General features: G+C 34.8%; 1 protein-coding gene across 1 annotated transcript; it reads right to left on the reverse strand.

The window, feature by feature from the left end:
- Positions 1-208: 208 nt before the first annotated feature.
- Positions 209-9,706, reverse strand: LOC149770135 (uncharacterized; the record flags this gene model as incomplete). Its single annotated transcript, XM_089949344.1, has 2 exons — positions 9,249-9,706; positions 209-3,132 (listed from the first exon to the last, which is right to left on the reverse strand). A coding segment is annotated over exon 2 (1,077 nt), but the record flags the coding sequence as incomplete, so codon positions are not given.
- Positions 9,707-15,146: the final 5,440 nt, after the last annotated feature.

Here is a 15,146-nt window from a genome sequence, read left to right on the forward strand (position 1 = left end):
GCTGTAAATGGTAGCATCAGAGGTACTGGGTAACAAGAAATGAAACTTTATCTTGACATCTATGTCAACAACAAGAACAACCACATTGCAAAGTGATGCCAAGATCTTTCCTATGCTTTGTAGGCAAGACAAAAACATGTTAACACAAAAAAATATAATTTTAGAAATTTCACAAAAATATTCTCATTTTCTAAAATCTCATGATTACCTTAAACATTTCATATAAATCAATATCTGGATGCTCCATGTATTTTGGTTGCTTCAGAATTCCCCGAACTGGTTGACTATCTCTATACAGGAATTCTGCTATAGGTCGCCTGTCAAAATACCTCTGTTGCAGATCCCTCTCATACTGACGTTGACTATAACTATCATGTGCTTGACTACTCTCCTGGGAAGAAGGAGGACTTGATTCAAGTCTTGTTCCTACTCTACCCACTGAATCTTGTTCTTTTCTAAATTCACTAGTCCTTCGATGGGTCCTTTCTGTTTGGCTATCCAGACCAACTCTAGTGCTTTGTTTTGGAGAAATTAATCGTGCTGGCTTTTTTGGACCAATATGCTGTACTGGAAAATACAATCCTGTCTGAGTCTCTTGACTAGTGCTGGCTTTTGGGGAATAGTGCAAAAATGATTCACTTTCTTGAAAGCTGCAAGGTTTTGGGGAATGCAAACTGGAAGTATTTCCATGGCAAGTATTGGGTTGAGGAAGATGCAATTTTGACTGTCCTTGCTGACTAACTTTTTTCTTGGGCAAAAGTGATCGAGGTCGACCTTGACCCTGACCTAATCTGTGTGTTTCACGAACACTTGATAAACTAGACTGATCATATACCCTTGGATCTTGTATTAAGTTTCTGTCAGTGATTTTATGTTCCTTCTGTGGTACTTGTGTTGGTATACCAGAGCCTTTCAATTTAAACTGGTTCCTAGGACTTGTACTTTGCTGCCCCTGTGTTGAAACCTGTTCACTCTTTGCATGCTGTACTAATTGCTTTTGCTGTTCCAATGGATCTAGTTCAAAGTAACGTGCATGTCTTTTTACCTTAGTTTGACCATTACGATTTCTATGTTGATTTCTTTGATATGAAAGATCTCTAAATCCAATTTCATCACCATCACCATTGTCGTCAAATCCAATGTAGCTACTCTTCAATGTTGTTTGTTCATGAGAATCACACAAATTATTTCCTCTTGGGGGTAACTCTTTGGATATATCTGTTCTTCCTCCAATACAGCCGAAAACGGCTTCCTTCATCTTACAAAAAATGCATCCTCGAAACATGTAAACTGTTTAAAAGAATGCACAGGCCTTTAAAACTTTTCCTGAAAATTTCATTTGTAAAATTTAATTCAAGTTAAGTCTAAAAGACACCCCTTTTCAGGAATGTAAATGATTTACATATGTAATCATTAAATTCTTGGCTAGACATTTATATGAAGATTCCTCCCAGGATGAAGGTATGAACACGATAGAATAATGAATTTTGAAAAAAGTTCACCTTAATATTCATGGTACAAAGAAGTACACTTCCACTTCAACTGACCAACTAAAACTGACACATCAACGTCAATGACAAGTTCAGTATGTATCCGGAATAATTCTTTTTGAATCTGCATGTAATCCTATTGTACACAGAAAAAAAAGCAAGCCAAAATTTGGGCTGTTACTACTGGCACGTTTCAATATTCCAATCCGTTTTCCATCTAAAGCATCAAATCCCATAGCAGAGGCACAGTTCAATATTCTGCAATATACAAGATCTGCAGCTGCAGTGATTTGGAATAGTGGCATGCATTAACAAAGCTGCCAGACTGACCCTCTGTCAAAATCAGTTAATGACCAAGCACAGCCTGAATTTACTGAAAAATAACAGTTTTGAAGATACAGTCTACATGAATGTTTGCTTAATTTCACACCTTGTGTTTATTCCTTTGTACTCACATGCCTCAGCCAATTGTAACTCTTATGCAAATACTGTGCACAAATCATGTAAACATTCCTTGGTAATGTAAAGTAAATAATTGATTTGTTACTGATGTTACCACAAAATCAATATACTATGAATCTATCTTGAGATAATTAAACTGTATTTGTAGGAAATCCTCCTGGATAGTGCCTCCATTAATTTAAACGTATGGTCCAGATTGCAAGAATCTATAAAATTTAATAAGCAAAGAAAAACTTTTTTTTTCTTTTCTTTTTATAATGTCCCTTTCTGAAGAAATCATTCCTCTTATACACTACATGAACCCAGCCATGTACACTGTCTGACTAGAAACCTTGTCAACTTGACTCATGTGTGCTATTGGCTAGCAAAGTTTAAAAAAATATGTTAGAAAACACATTTTTATAGGAAATGCAACTTTACAAATATGTAAAAGCAGAATGATAATGGTTTGGACTGAGACAAAAATGGATGCAATGGAAATGTTCTGACAGAATGACAGACTGGTTACAATTTTTGCACTTCTTCCCAAAATATTCAAGTGGATGAAAATAAATCAATTTGTGACACCTTATCACCTTATATGGAACAAACATAGTATGCTAATGCTGTCTGGAAATAGCTCTTTAAATTCCAATATGAATCAGGAAGAAATAAGGTCAACATTGCACATAAGATACGCAAACTCTGAACATCACATTATGCTTCTTAGAAATTATGTTCCAGGTGCCTCTTGAAGTTGCACATTCACCTAATGCCACCATACTTTGATTTGTTGACAGTAAATTCCCAACCCTGTTCACTGCCTTCCACCTGTTGAATACAAACATACATTAATCCTTGAATTCTATGGCACAGTTTAACAGCAACAGATTCAAGCATTTATCCTGAAGATTGCAGGCCATGAGACATTTGACATGGACATTCATTTGTCTTCACAAGAAACCAGAATTGTACAAACACTGTCAGAGATCAAGTGGAATTTGTCTGGATAAGATACTACAGTTTGTTCACTATGCAAGTTAAGCTGGTATCTGGCACAGTTGTATTTGTTATCTCAATGTGGTCTGGAACAACTAGATGATGATGAAGATATGCATAAAGAAATATTGTTAAGGATCCAACTTTTAAAACTACATTATGCTTGACAGAAATGTGGCTTCACTCACTGGAATGGGCTACTCTGAAAATGAAGAAATAAATGGGAATTTTGCTATATAGACCCATAAACTTTTAAAAACTACACAGTGCTTAATAGACATGTGGCTGCACTCATTGGGACTGGGTACTCGGAAAATGAAGAAATGAATAGGAATTAGCTAAATATACCTACAATGCTATATTTTCGTTAGTTTGTTAACCATTTGCAATAAACGGTTAATTAACAGAAGTTATCTCTAATGCGATCACCTCTCTGTCATGAAAATAGTTTTACAAGTATGCATTGTAGGGTTCAATGGCAAATAGTCTTACAAGTATGCATTGTAGGGTTCAATGGCAAATAGTCTTACAAGCATACATTGTAGGGTTCAATGGCAAATAGTCTTACAAGTATGCATTGTAGGGTTCAATGGCAAATAGTCTTACAACTATGCATTGTAGGGTTCTTATGGCAAATAGTCTTACAATTATGCATTGTAGGGTTCAATGGCAAATAGTCTTACAACTATGCATTGTAGGGTTCAATGGCGCATCATCAAAATCTTGCCTATGTAGTTCCAAATAAAATTTATGCAATAAATCTGGTAAATTTAAAATGATGCTGAAGAAAACTGAAAGTGTCTTCCGTCATGAAAATAGTTTTACAAGTATGCATTGTAGGGTTCAATGGCAAATAGTCTTACAAGCATGCATTGTAGGGTTCAATGGCAAATAGTCTTACAAGCCAAAAAGTTTATTTTCTGTAATACAACAATTGGTACCATACAAATAAAGAACAGCTAACTAATTTTTTTAAAGAAACCATTTTCCTTCTTTCAGTGACAGTTACATGGGTAATTTATAAACAATGAGGCTTTAATCTGTCTAATTAATATTACTGCAAAGGGCCTGACATCAACCGAATTTTTTAAATCAAAGGATCCACTTAAATCACTAACAAGATAAAACGGGAAGTTATGGTCAAAAAATCTCTGGAATCTCCTGAAACCAAAATAGAGCCATCTAAGGAAAAATCAAGCCTTTATACCTGTAATATCACTATTAATCCTGTAATATCACTGTTTAAATCTTGTAATATCACTGTATTAATCCTGTAATATCACTGTCTAAATCCTATAATATCACTGTATTAATCCTGTAATATCACCGTATTAATCTTGTAATATCACTGTATTAATCCTGTAATATCGCTGTATTAATCTTGCAGTATCACTGTATTAATCCTGTAATACTGCTGTATTAATCCTGTAATATCACTGTGTAAATCCTGTAATATCACTGTATTAATCCTGTAATATCACTGTATTAATCCTGCAATATTACTGTATTAATCCTGTAATATCACCGTATTAATCCTGTAATATCACTGTCTAAATCCTGTAATATCACTGTATTAATCCTGTAATATCACTATTAATCCTGCAATATCACTGTATTAATCCTGCAATATTACCATCTTAATTCTATGGTATCACTGAATTAATCCAGTTATATCACTGTCTTAACCCTGTAATATCACTGTATTAGTCCTGTGATATCTATGTATTAATCCTAGTTAAACTCCAAGCTATATTGGACCAGTTTTCAAAGTTGTTGGCTCCTCAAAAAATCAAAGCATAGGCTGACATTACATTATCACTGGGCCATGCCAAGATGGTTCTACAGAGTTACTGCAAGAAGAAAAAAACTGAGTTAACTCCCTTTTTGTCCTGGTGTTGTCACACCAATACATCTTGTGATAAGATCTGGGATGTTCATGATTTTAAGAGTACACACTCCTCATACTGTTGCTTTATTTTTATATTTACAAACTTTTTGCAAATTATATTAAGATGGATGCTGTATATACCAGCTTAAAGGTCAAACTGCAAATAACAAAGATTCAGATCTGCTCCGAACAAACTGCACAAATCCAGATCTGCTGCTGCATTATGCAATAGCAGATCTGGTTTTGTACAGTTTGCAGTTGGCCTTATCTTATGAGTGAGTACAAACAGTAATGCATTTAATAAAAACAAACAAGCATATATAAGAATTAAACATTTTAAAAACAGCAAATCAATTCTTCATACAAGTTCTACTTTTCTCATTCAAAATCTATGTCAGCAACTGATTACCCCCCCAAAAAACATGAGAAATTGATACGCACATTTGTACACTTTTTTATTCTACATTTATTTGTTCATATGTAAGATTAGTCCAATGATCTAAGATACGAAATCACATTTCATAAAAGAATTCAACAAGGACAGAATGTGCCATTTAAGTGGTTGAATTATCTTGTTATACATCATTTAGAAACTTTATTTTTAACTCATCAATTAGATGAAATTTGAAGATAACAATTCTTTAATTTTTATATGATGTCTGTTATTTTACGAAACCTGATACCTGATCATATGAAATGGATAATGCAGCAAGCTCAGTTAATGACACTGGGATCACTAAGTATACACATGTTCTCTCCCTATGACCTGGTTCAAATGAATAGACCTGACAGCAGCTCTCTCTCAGGTACACACACAATTATCAGCATTGTTCAATAGACCTCTGACAGCATCTCTCTCTATCTCTCTCAAACATACACACACACATCATGTGCCCCTATACACTGGGGCAAGGCCATCCCCACCCCACTTGCCCTGAATTTCACCTCTTAACAGGTTTTGGCCTACATCTGTAAAACGTAATAGGTGACCACCAAATGTTTGCCTCCCCGCTTCCCCGAGAATATTCTGTGGGTGCCCCTGAAAAACATGACGATTTGGTTCAGTTCAGTAGATCTGATAGCAGCTCTCTCTCCACGCACACATGAACACACACACGTATGTGCATGCGCACACACACACACACACACACTGATTGGGAAAAGCTCAATAAACCCAATAGCACTAACATGTCAGTAACTGAAATGTTGGATATCACAAATGCAGTGCCCTCTAAGAGGATATGAAAACATCCTGCATCAGCAAAAAGAAATTAAAGGCCGAGTTCTCCCAAATCAGTGATCTTGATGTGCTCATATTTTTCAACCATAATAAATAAAATGAACTGGAAAATATTATACCTTTGTTAATATTTCCCCCTGAACTTGAACGTCATATACATAACAGGCTGAATGAGCCATGGTACCTATGTATTTTGCATGCCTGGACTCAACCAAATTGTGCTGGCTCAACAACAATTAATTAGCAGCCCAGGTCATGTTTTGCTTTTCTACAAAACTATCAAACCAAACCAAAACAAAATATTCTGGACTTATATATACATCTGATAAGTTTCCACACCCACCAAGAAAGCAATAACAATGTACAACAGTCATGTTTACATAACCTTTTAACAATGACAGTACATGTATACTCCCATGTGTGCAACTCACTAGTTCAACATAAACATTATGACTATCTGCCTTTAATTTGCTCCCCTCTCTCCCATGCAGGCTTTTTGTTAAGATGTGCAAGAATACTGTAGTTATTTACCACATACATCTGCAAAGGAGATCTTCGGACTGATTATGACCTTCATGAGTGACTGTGACCTTCATGAAGCAATGTGGATAACATCACAGTGCTAAGGAAAGTTGTTGTTGTATGTTTTAACGCCATTTTTCAGCACAAGATAGGCTATACATGGCGGCCAGTATTAATGGTGGAGGAAGAACCCAGGAAATCCCCGGAAAGAACCACCGACCCTCGAGAAGCTACTGGCAAGCTTTCTCACATACCCACATTGGCCGAATCCGAGACTCGAACCTACGCAGACAGAGGTGAGATGGCAGTGATCCGTAACGGAGAGCACTTTAGACCACTCGGCCACTCGGGGCCCCGCTAAGGAAAGTAACACAAATCTATTATCAATTTATCTTATTTAGAACTTTTTAGCATTACATCATCACAGAATAGCATTACATCATCAGAGAATTGGAAAACTTTATGGAATTTATCACTTTCTGGAAATCTTTCTTGTACATGTTATTGTGCCTTTCAGGAATGGAAGTGATTTCATATTTGCATAACCATGTAGTCCATGAAAGTGATAACTGAGAAACAATCTGATATAGCTTGACCATAGATTAATTATAAAAAGACCCTAAGACACTTCATTCCATTTTTGTTTCACTGGTAAAATTATGTCTCAGGATATGTGCCAATATAGGAGAAAGCCAACTGAGACAAAGGTCAAAGATTATAGCCACCAGGATCAAGGTGTGTCAAAGAAATAATCTCTCTTATGGAAGCATATTTCCCCCTTCATAGTAATGAATGTTTAGCCATGTGACCAAACGTACTGCAAAAAAAACATCATACAAGCACCTCATGACCTTTTCGATATTAATGACCTTGACCCTGGAACTTGACTATTGTATAATAAATCATGGACCTAGGAAAATTTCATTAAATATCTGTAGAGGTTAAAAAGAGATCTGTTCTGACCTTGATCCTGTGGATATGACTGTCAATACACAAGATGTCAACATTTCCAGATGTACAAAAGACTAAACTTTCATTAAAATATCTTCATTGCTTAAAACTCATAACCATACAATGAAAGTGGTCACTAATTTATTTTCTCCCTTGCCATGACCTTAACCTTGAAGCAAGACACATGACTATTATTTGACACACTGTCTGTTCATGATATATGATTGGTTGAAGTTTATTACAATATTTTCAGTGGTTCAAAATGTATATTCCAGTCAAATATACAAGGCAAAATATAAATCTTTCCTTGCAGTGACCTTCATTTTAAAGCAGGATGCATGAACATGGTATGTGACATACCAGCGATACAAGGTACAAACTGGCTTTCAAAGTTTTAATGAAATAACAACTTCTAGACAAGGATAATGATGACTGAAATACATTTTCTCTTGCAGTGACCTTGACCTTGAGGCAGATAGTCTGGCTGTCATCTGCAAACATTCCATCTAGTAATAATTTGACTGAAGACTGTTGTTGTTGTTGTTGTTGTAGGGTTTAACGCCATTTTTCAGCACACAATATGCTATACACTGTGGCCAGTATTAATAGTGGAAGAAGAACCCAGGAAAACCCCGGAAAGAACCAACAACCCATGAGAAGCTTCTGGCAAGGTTTCTCACACACCCACACTGGCTAAATCCAAGACTCGAACCCACGCAGACAGAGGTGAGATGGCAATGATCCATAACGGAGAGAGCTTTAGACCACTCGGCCACTCGGGGCCCCCATTCCATCTAGATGCAATGTATAAATTTTGCAATTTTCATTAAAATCTCATCGACAATTATGAACTTACAGGCTGGACAAGTAAATATTAACAGATGGAACAACAATATCTTAACATGATACATTCAACTTATGCTGGACATATCAAAACTAAACCTGAGCTTAACTAAATTATTACATTTTTTAAGGTAACAAAATTAAATGATGACAGAGAGATTGCAACGGCATGCCTCACAAATTCCTATGCATATTAACCGCATATTCATATACACAGACACTCATACACCTGTACATACCCCAACCTCCCCAACAGTGGCCCAGGGATCATAATACATATTCCATTAAATAAATAATGTGGCTTCCTTCTATGATTGTATACATAAGATCTGGTAAGAAAATAATTAAACATGTACATTCAAGTTTTATATATTTGTCCTCAAACACCATCACAGGAAGTTTGAGTATTCAAGCCAGAGATGAAAGCCCCTCACAGACAGTTCTAAAAGAAAGCATTTGGAAAGCATAGAACTAATAATCCATGGAAATCACATTCCCTATACAAAAAAGGGTATTCCAGAAGAACAACAAATTATGTCTTACCTGCAACATGACTAAATGTTTGTTTATACCTTTCATGAAAAATTAAAGATTTAATCAAGCAATTAAAGATTTAATCAAACAATTAAAGATTATCTTAATGTAAAATCCTCCATTAATTATTCACACGTAAAATCTTGTTAAAAACCAAACCAAAAACTCGAGAAGCATAATCGGCAATTTTAAAGCAAACATTAAATATTTAGAACACTGCCAATTGAAACCAAACAGCAAATAATGTAGCTTGTAGAGATATCTTTCCAAAAGATAAATCACAAGAGAAGTATCAGAATTTCAATCAATATTGTAAGCTTCCCCCCCCCCCCATACACACATAATTTTCCTTTTGTCTTGTCTCCAACTGAACTCCTGTATTACTACATCATTCCAATATTGATGCATTCCACAGCTTGTTAGCAAGGCCTTTGTGATCACTGACCAATAATCAACAGTCCTATCCTGCCATATATCCCATTCAAGTAAGTGGTCAGCTTGTTTAGAAATCTTGGAACATCACCATGAAGGCAACTTGAAATCCACACATTTTCAGTGAAATTGTGTTCTTGATATTGCACATTAACAGCTCCAGCATGCCCCTGGCAGGAAAATTAGCAGCCGATCTGACTGCAATAAAGATGCTGAACTATTCCATTGGACTGCCAATACACAAGTGTCTAGTGCCTTTGGCAAGTTGACAATTAACAATTACAGTAAGACTTCTGCTGACAATTTATAAATTTACAGTAAGACTTCTGCTGTCTATTTACAATGACATAATGTATTTTGTCTATTCAAAAGTATAGAATGAATTTGTATATTTAGAAGTAAAAAATGATTTATATTTGGAATTACAGAATGATTTCTGTCTATTTCTAGGAAAAAAATAAGTTCTGCCTATTTAGAATTACAGAATGAGTTTTGTCTATTTAGAATTACAGAATGAGTTTTGCCTATTTAAAGGTGAAAAATGAGTTTTGTCTATTTAGAATTACAGAATGAGTTTTGTCTATTTAGAATTACAGAATGAGTTTTGCCTACTTAAAGGCGAAAAATGAGTTTTGTCTAATTAGAATTACAGAATGAATTTTGTCCATTTAGAATTACAGAATGAGTTTTGTCTATTTAGAATTACAGAATGAGTCTTGTCTATTTAGAATTACAGAATGAGTTTTGTTTATTCAGAATTACAGAATGAGTTTTTGTCTATTTAGAATTACAGAATGAGTTTTGTCTATTGAGAATTACAGAATGAGTTCTGCCTATTTAAAGGCGAAAAATGAGTTTTGTCTAATTAGAATTACAGAATGAGTTTTGTCTATTTAGAATTACAGAATGAGTTTTTTGTCTATTTAGAATTACAGAATGAGTTCTGCCTATTTAAAGGCGAAAAATGAGTTTTGTCTAATTAGAATTACAGAACGAGTTTTGTCTATTTAAAATTACAGAATGAGTCTTGTCTATTTAGAATTAAAGAATGAGTTTTGTCTATTTAGAATTACAAAATGAGTTTTGCCTATTTAAAGGCAAAAAATGAGTTTTGTCTATTTAGAATTACAGAATGAGTTTTGTCTGTTTAGAATTACAGAATGAGTCTTGTCTATTTAGAATTAAAGAATGAGTTTGGTCTAATTAGAATTACAGAATGAGTTTTGTCTATTTAGAATTACAGAATGAGTCTTGTCTATTTAGAATTACAGAATGAGTCTTGTCTATTTAGAATTACAGAATGAGTCTTGTCTATTTAGAATTACAGAATGAGTTTTGTCTGTTTTGAATTACAGAATGAGTTTTGTCTATTTAGAATTACAGAATGAGTCTTGTCTATTTAGAATTAAAGAATGATTTCTGTTTATTTAGAATTACAGAATGACTTCTGTCTAGAACCACTGAAAGATTACTGCTGCTAATATAGAATTACAGTAAGATTTCTGCTCTCATGATGATTTTGTAGACAGAACAGATCTGCATTGATTCTGGTCAATTTTCTCAGGCAGAACTTTAGATTTCATGGTTTTAAGCTGCCTTTTGTGTATACAGATACACAATTATTGGATTGTTTGTCCCTCCCTACCCCCTACTCCAAAAGAATGAAATTAAACTGCTAACAGAAATGCTCTAATGTCATTATTACATGCAGTGGTGGCAATTTCTTTTTAATCCTAATTTAGCATTTTTAACAATGATTCTTTATTATCATAATCTGAAAGAGAGATCAAGCAAGTCCACAATTACCTACAACTAATTGTGGTTGTTTATTTTCAGTTGCAAGTATAAATTCAAACGTGAATGCACAACAATCTCCTAGCATTATGCCATAGCTCTGTTTTTTATGTTATCAAGACTGTAGCTGTGATTATTTTTGTGGAACCTGGCCTGTACATGGTCAACAAATTAATATCTGGGACATAATGGTCATTATTTATATATGAAATATTTCAGATTTTGTTCAGTACAGGTGTTTTTTTTTTTATAGGACTGAGAAGTTAGAGTTTAATTTTCTTGCATTACAGCCTACAGGGAGAACGTTGGTGCAAATCCTATCAGGGTAATCAATTCTCTTGAAAGTTTGAAAATGTATAGATACTTCCCGATATTGTCACTAGCAGACAATATTCATTACCTTTTACCTAGACAATGGGTAGCATGGCAGTTTCTCCAATATGCGACCACCAAAACTGACCATTTTGAACAAGGCAAACTGAAGCAGAATCAATTTATAAATTACAAATACAGTTACATACAGAAAGCCTGATTTGCATTCTGTTCATGTATTTTTTGTAACAGTATCTTGAGATTCAATGAATTTATTACAATTTCCAAACACCATAAAAACTTGAGAGTAAATCTCCCAGCACACCATAAATAGGGCTGATGATGATATCCTTTAGGATATATCTATGCACATTGATGGTTACTGAACTGATAGCAGGTGGTTCAAAAAGTGTGGATGTACATCCTCAAGTGTGACTATAGTCATAAACTGTGTAATACCATGTGCACTAGATGAAATAGATATCATTTTCTATCTGAAGGTGCAGGTAGAATATTGCCTGCTAAGGCATATACCAAACTCTCAACTGTCAGAGGAATCTGAAAAGTGGGTCACTGTGACCTCCTCCCGCCTTTAATGAACAGTACTCTCCATGATAAATACACTCATAAAGTTTCATGACTATGCGTTTAGCATTCAAAGAGTCAATGTTATTTTTAATTCTTTCACTTTGATTTATATTTTATTTTTAAAAAAATATATTTTGGAAACTTTGGAAATGCTTGTTGGGTTTTACTTCATCTTGTTAACTTAAGTGCAAACCCCTAGATGTAGCAAAACAAAATTGGTGACATTGATGGACATTAGGATGGATGGACAGATAGACAAAATTATAATACAGTACTTGCCTTAGGGCAGGATAAATAAAATAAACTGAAACTGACCAAGCCAGCTGCAATGGCTAAATCTTTCACTCTAATGATTATATACCATATATACATGCTTATAAGACAAGTCCAACTGCAAACTGCAAAGACCCAGATCTGCCATGGCATAATGTGCCAGCATATCTGGATCTGTGCAGTTTCTGCAGTAATCAAAATAACACACAAGGCAGACCCTGAACTGCAGATGCATTATCCTATGGCAGATCAGGATCTTTCTTGTTAGCAGTTTGACATGACTTATAAGTTTGTACAGTAATGAAAGATATATTTTATAGACTAGTTGTTAGTAATAATCAGTGCTTCAAATCTTCACATGTCCAAAACTTTCCTCCTTGAATTATCTTGTGAATAGCCAACAATCCCTTCTCTCACAAAATATATCCTTGAACAGGAATGCTGTATTTCACCATGAATCAATAAGGTTTTGGTAAATCCTCATTTGATAACATAAAAGCTGCTTTCAATATCACAACTGTCTCCTTTCCTGCTAAAGGAAAAATATGACCCAGTCTTGTGCTGAATTTTATGTCTTTTTTTTGTGAATGATTAAAAATCCAATCACACTGGGTCTGCTGATTCCCCATGCCTGGCCATATGATGCAGACTGAAGTCTGAATAGGTTGGGCAAAGCCTTAATTATCTATGGAAAAACTCAATTTACAGAGGGAGTCAAATTTCCATACAATATATCTGACCAGTGAATGTAACTGCACATATCCACCACAGGGGATGTACCTTAATTACAAGAAGTGACAGTAGCTAGCCTGGCAAAGCATCCTACTCATAATTCAAGTAATGTCTGGCTGACACCACCCCAAGTCAGAACCATGGGGTATCTCTTTGGGAAAGGCACTTTGCTCCCATTTCCCCAGCATAATACAGACAATAATGTGTGGAAAGTGCCATTAAAAGCTGACAAACCAACCATAATTATCCATCCAGAACAAGCACACTGCTAGCTAAAGTGTCATCAACTCAGGGTCTATTCTGTTGTGTTAATCAAATAGCAAAAAAGACTCCATCCTACCTGTGTGACCAAAAATGCCATAAAGTATATATAACTATATAGATATGTACAGTGTATTTTAGCACATACCAAGATGAAAATTAGACTGACTTTAATAGCCTTTTTCGCACTTGTATTTAAACAGATGGACTTTGATCTTTTCAAAATAAATTTTAGTGTCAAACTGGAATGGAAGTACTGCTGAAATTTTGATGGATTTCAAAGTCTCGTTTTACTACTGGTTTTGAACTCTGAAATATCAGTACACCAGTCTACATTTCTGAAATATCGATACATGTCTATATTTCTGAAATATTGATACACCAGTCTATATTTCTGAAATATCAATATACCAGTGTACATTTCTGACATATCGATACACCAGTCTATATTTCTGACAAATCATTCCTGATTCAACATAAGAAGTTCTGCTGAGAAATTTAAAGTTTTTGAAGAGGGAAATTTTGCAGACCTTGGATTAAATACATTGCATGGTCATAAAAGACTTAAATTATTGGTAATACATATTTATTTATTAAACTGCATGAATGCACTGTACTTAAACAGGTTAAACTTTATGAAATGGCTGGTTTAAGAGACATGTACATTGTACCAATAGATGCAAGTATAATGCAGATTCAACAGACAGTTTGCACCAGTACACCCTAGTATAAAGGCAGGACTGATATATACACTGTTACAAACAGATCATTCCATTCTAGCTGTTAGGTTAAGCAAAACAGATCTACGCTGTTCATATCTGGTCATACTAGTACATTAGTGCCTCAATATAAATCCCACAGTATACCTCTGTTCTTCTTATAATACACATAAGGTCACAGGTCCCACTTATCTGGTCAAATCGTTTTACTGTTTGCCACTTATTTATTTTCACTTTTAGCTCTTGGCTCTGGAGAACTAGAATAATTATATGATCTCAAACCATTAAATAAAATTTGTAAATTAATTTAAAAATTCTATATTTGTATTTGAATCCTACTCATGACACCCTTCTTGGAACATCCCTCAGTTTAACACTCCCCACAGTGTTTAGTGCCATTAACTTTTATGTCTTCCATGAAAAACATGATAAAATATGAGGACAACAGTAAGTTATTTATACCACTATTATTACGTACAACATGTCAAAGTGCCAGTTTAACACCATCCAGTCAACCACGATGACCGCTTAATAATTGTGAAGAAAATGTCTCCCATGGTTTCATCACATCACATATCTTATTATCCTCATGAATGGTCAGTGGCAATAGGAAATGAGGACACCAATACAAGAACTGGTTCGGAAACATCACAGAATGATGCTTCAAGTCTATATATACTTTCTCTTTAAACTTGAAACGTGCTATAGAAAACACGTATACTACTTACATACGTACCACTGGTGCTTGTAATACTGAAATTGTTTGATTTCCATTGCTACCTCCTATTTCTGTGTGAACAGTGATTCCTTACTACAACATTGCATAAGGGAGTCGTTAAAGTGTGAAATGTGATAAGCAAGGTTACGTTACAGTGAGGTACATTAGAGATAATGCAGTGTTTCCTTAACACAACACTATAAAGGAGTCAAAAAAGTATGCTATGTGACATGCAAGATTACCTTATGGTGAGGTACATCACACTTAATGCAGTGTTCCCTCACTACAACACTATACAGGAGTCATGAAAGTATACTATGTGATAAGCATAGCGAGGTATGATCATCATCAAAACTACATGTATCTAAAAGATTGGTTTCATGGCCATAAGTAAAAAACAAGAATGTGC

Source organism: Sinohyriopsis cumingii, unplaced genomic scaffold (assembly GCF_028554795.1).
Source record: "Sinohyriopsis cumingii isolate HCF-2022 unplaced genomic scaffold, ASM2855479v2 utg002632l, whole genome shotgun sequence".
Classification (NCBI taxonomy): Eukaryota; Metazoa; Mollusca; class Bivalvia; order Unionida; family Unionidae; genus Sinohyriopsis; species Sinohyriopsis cumingii.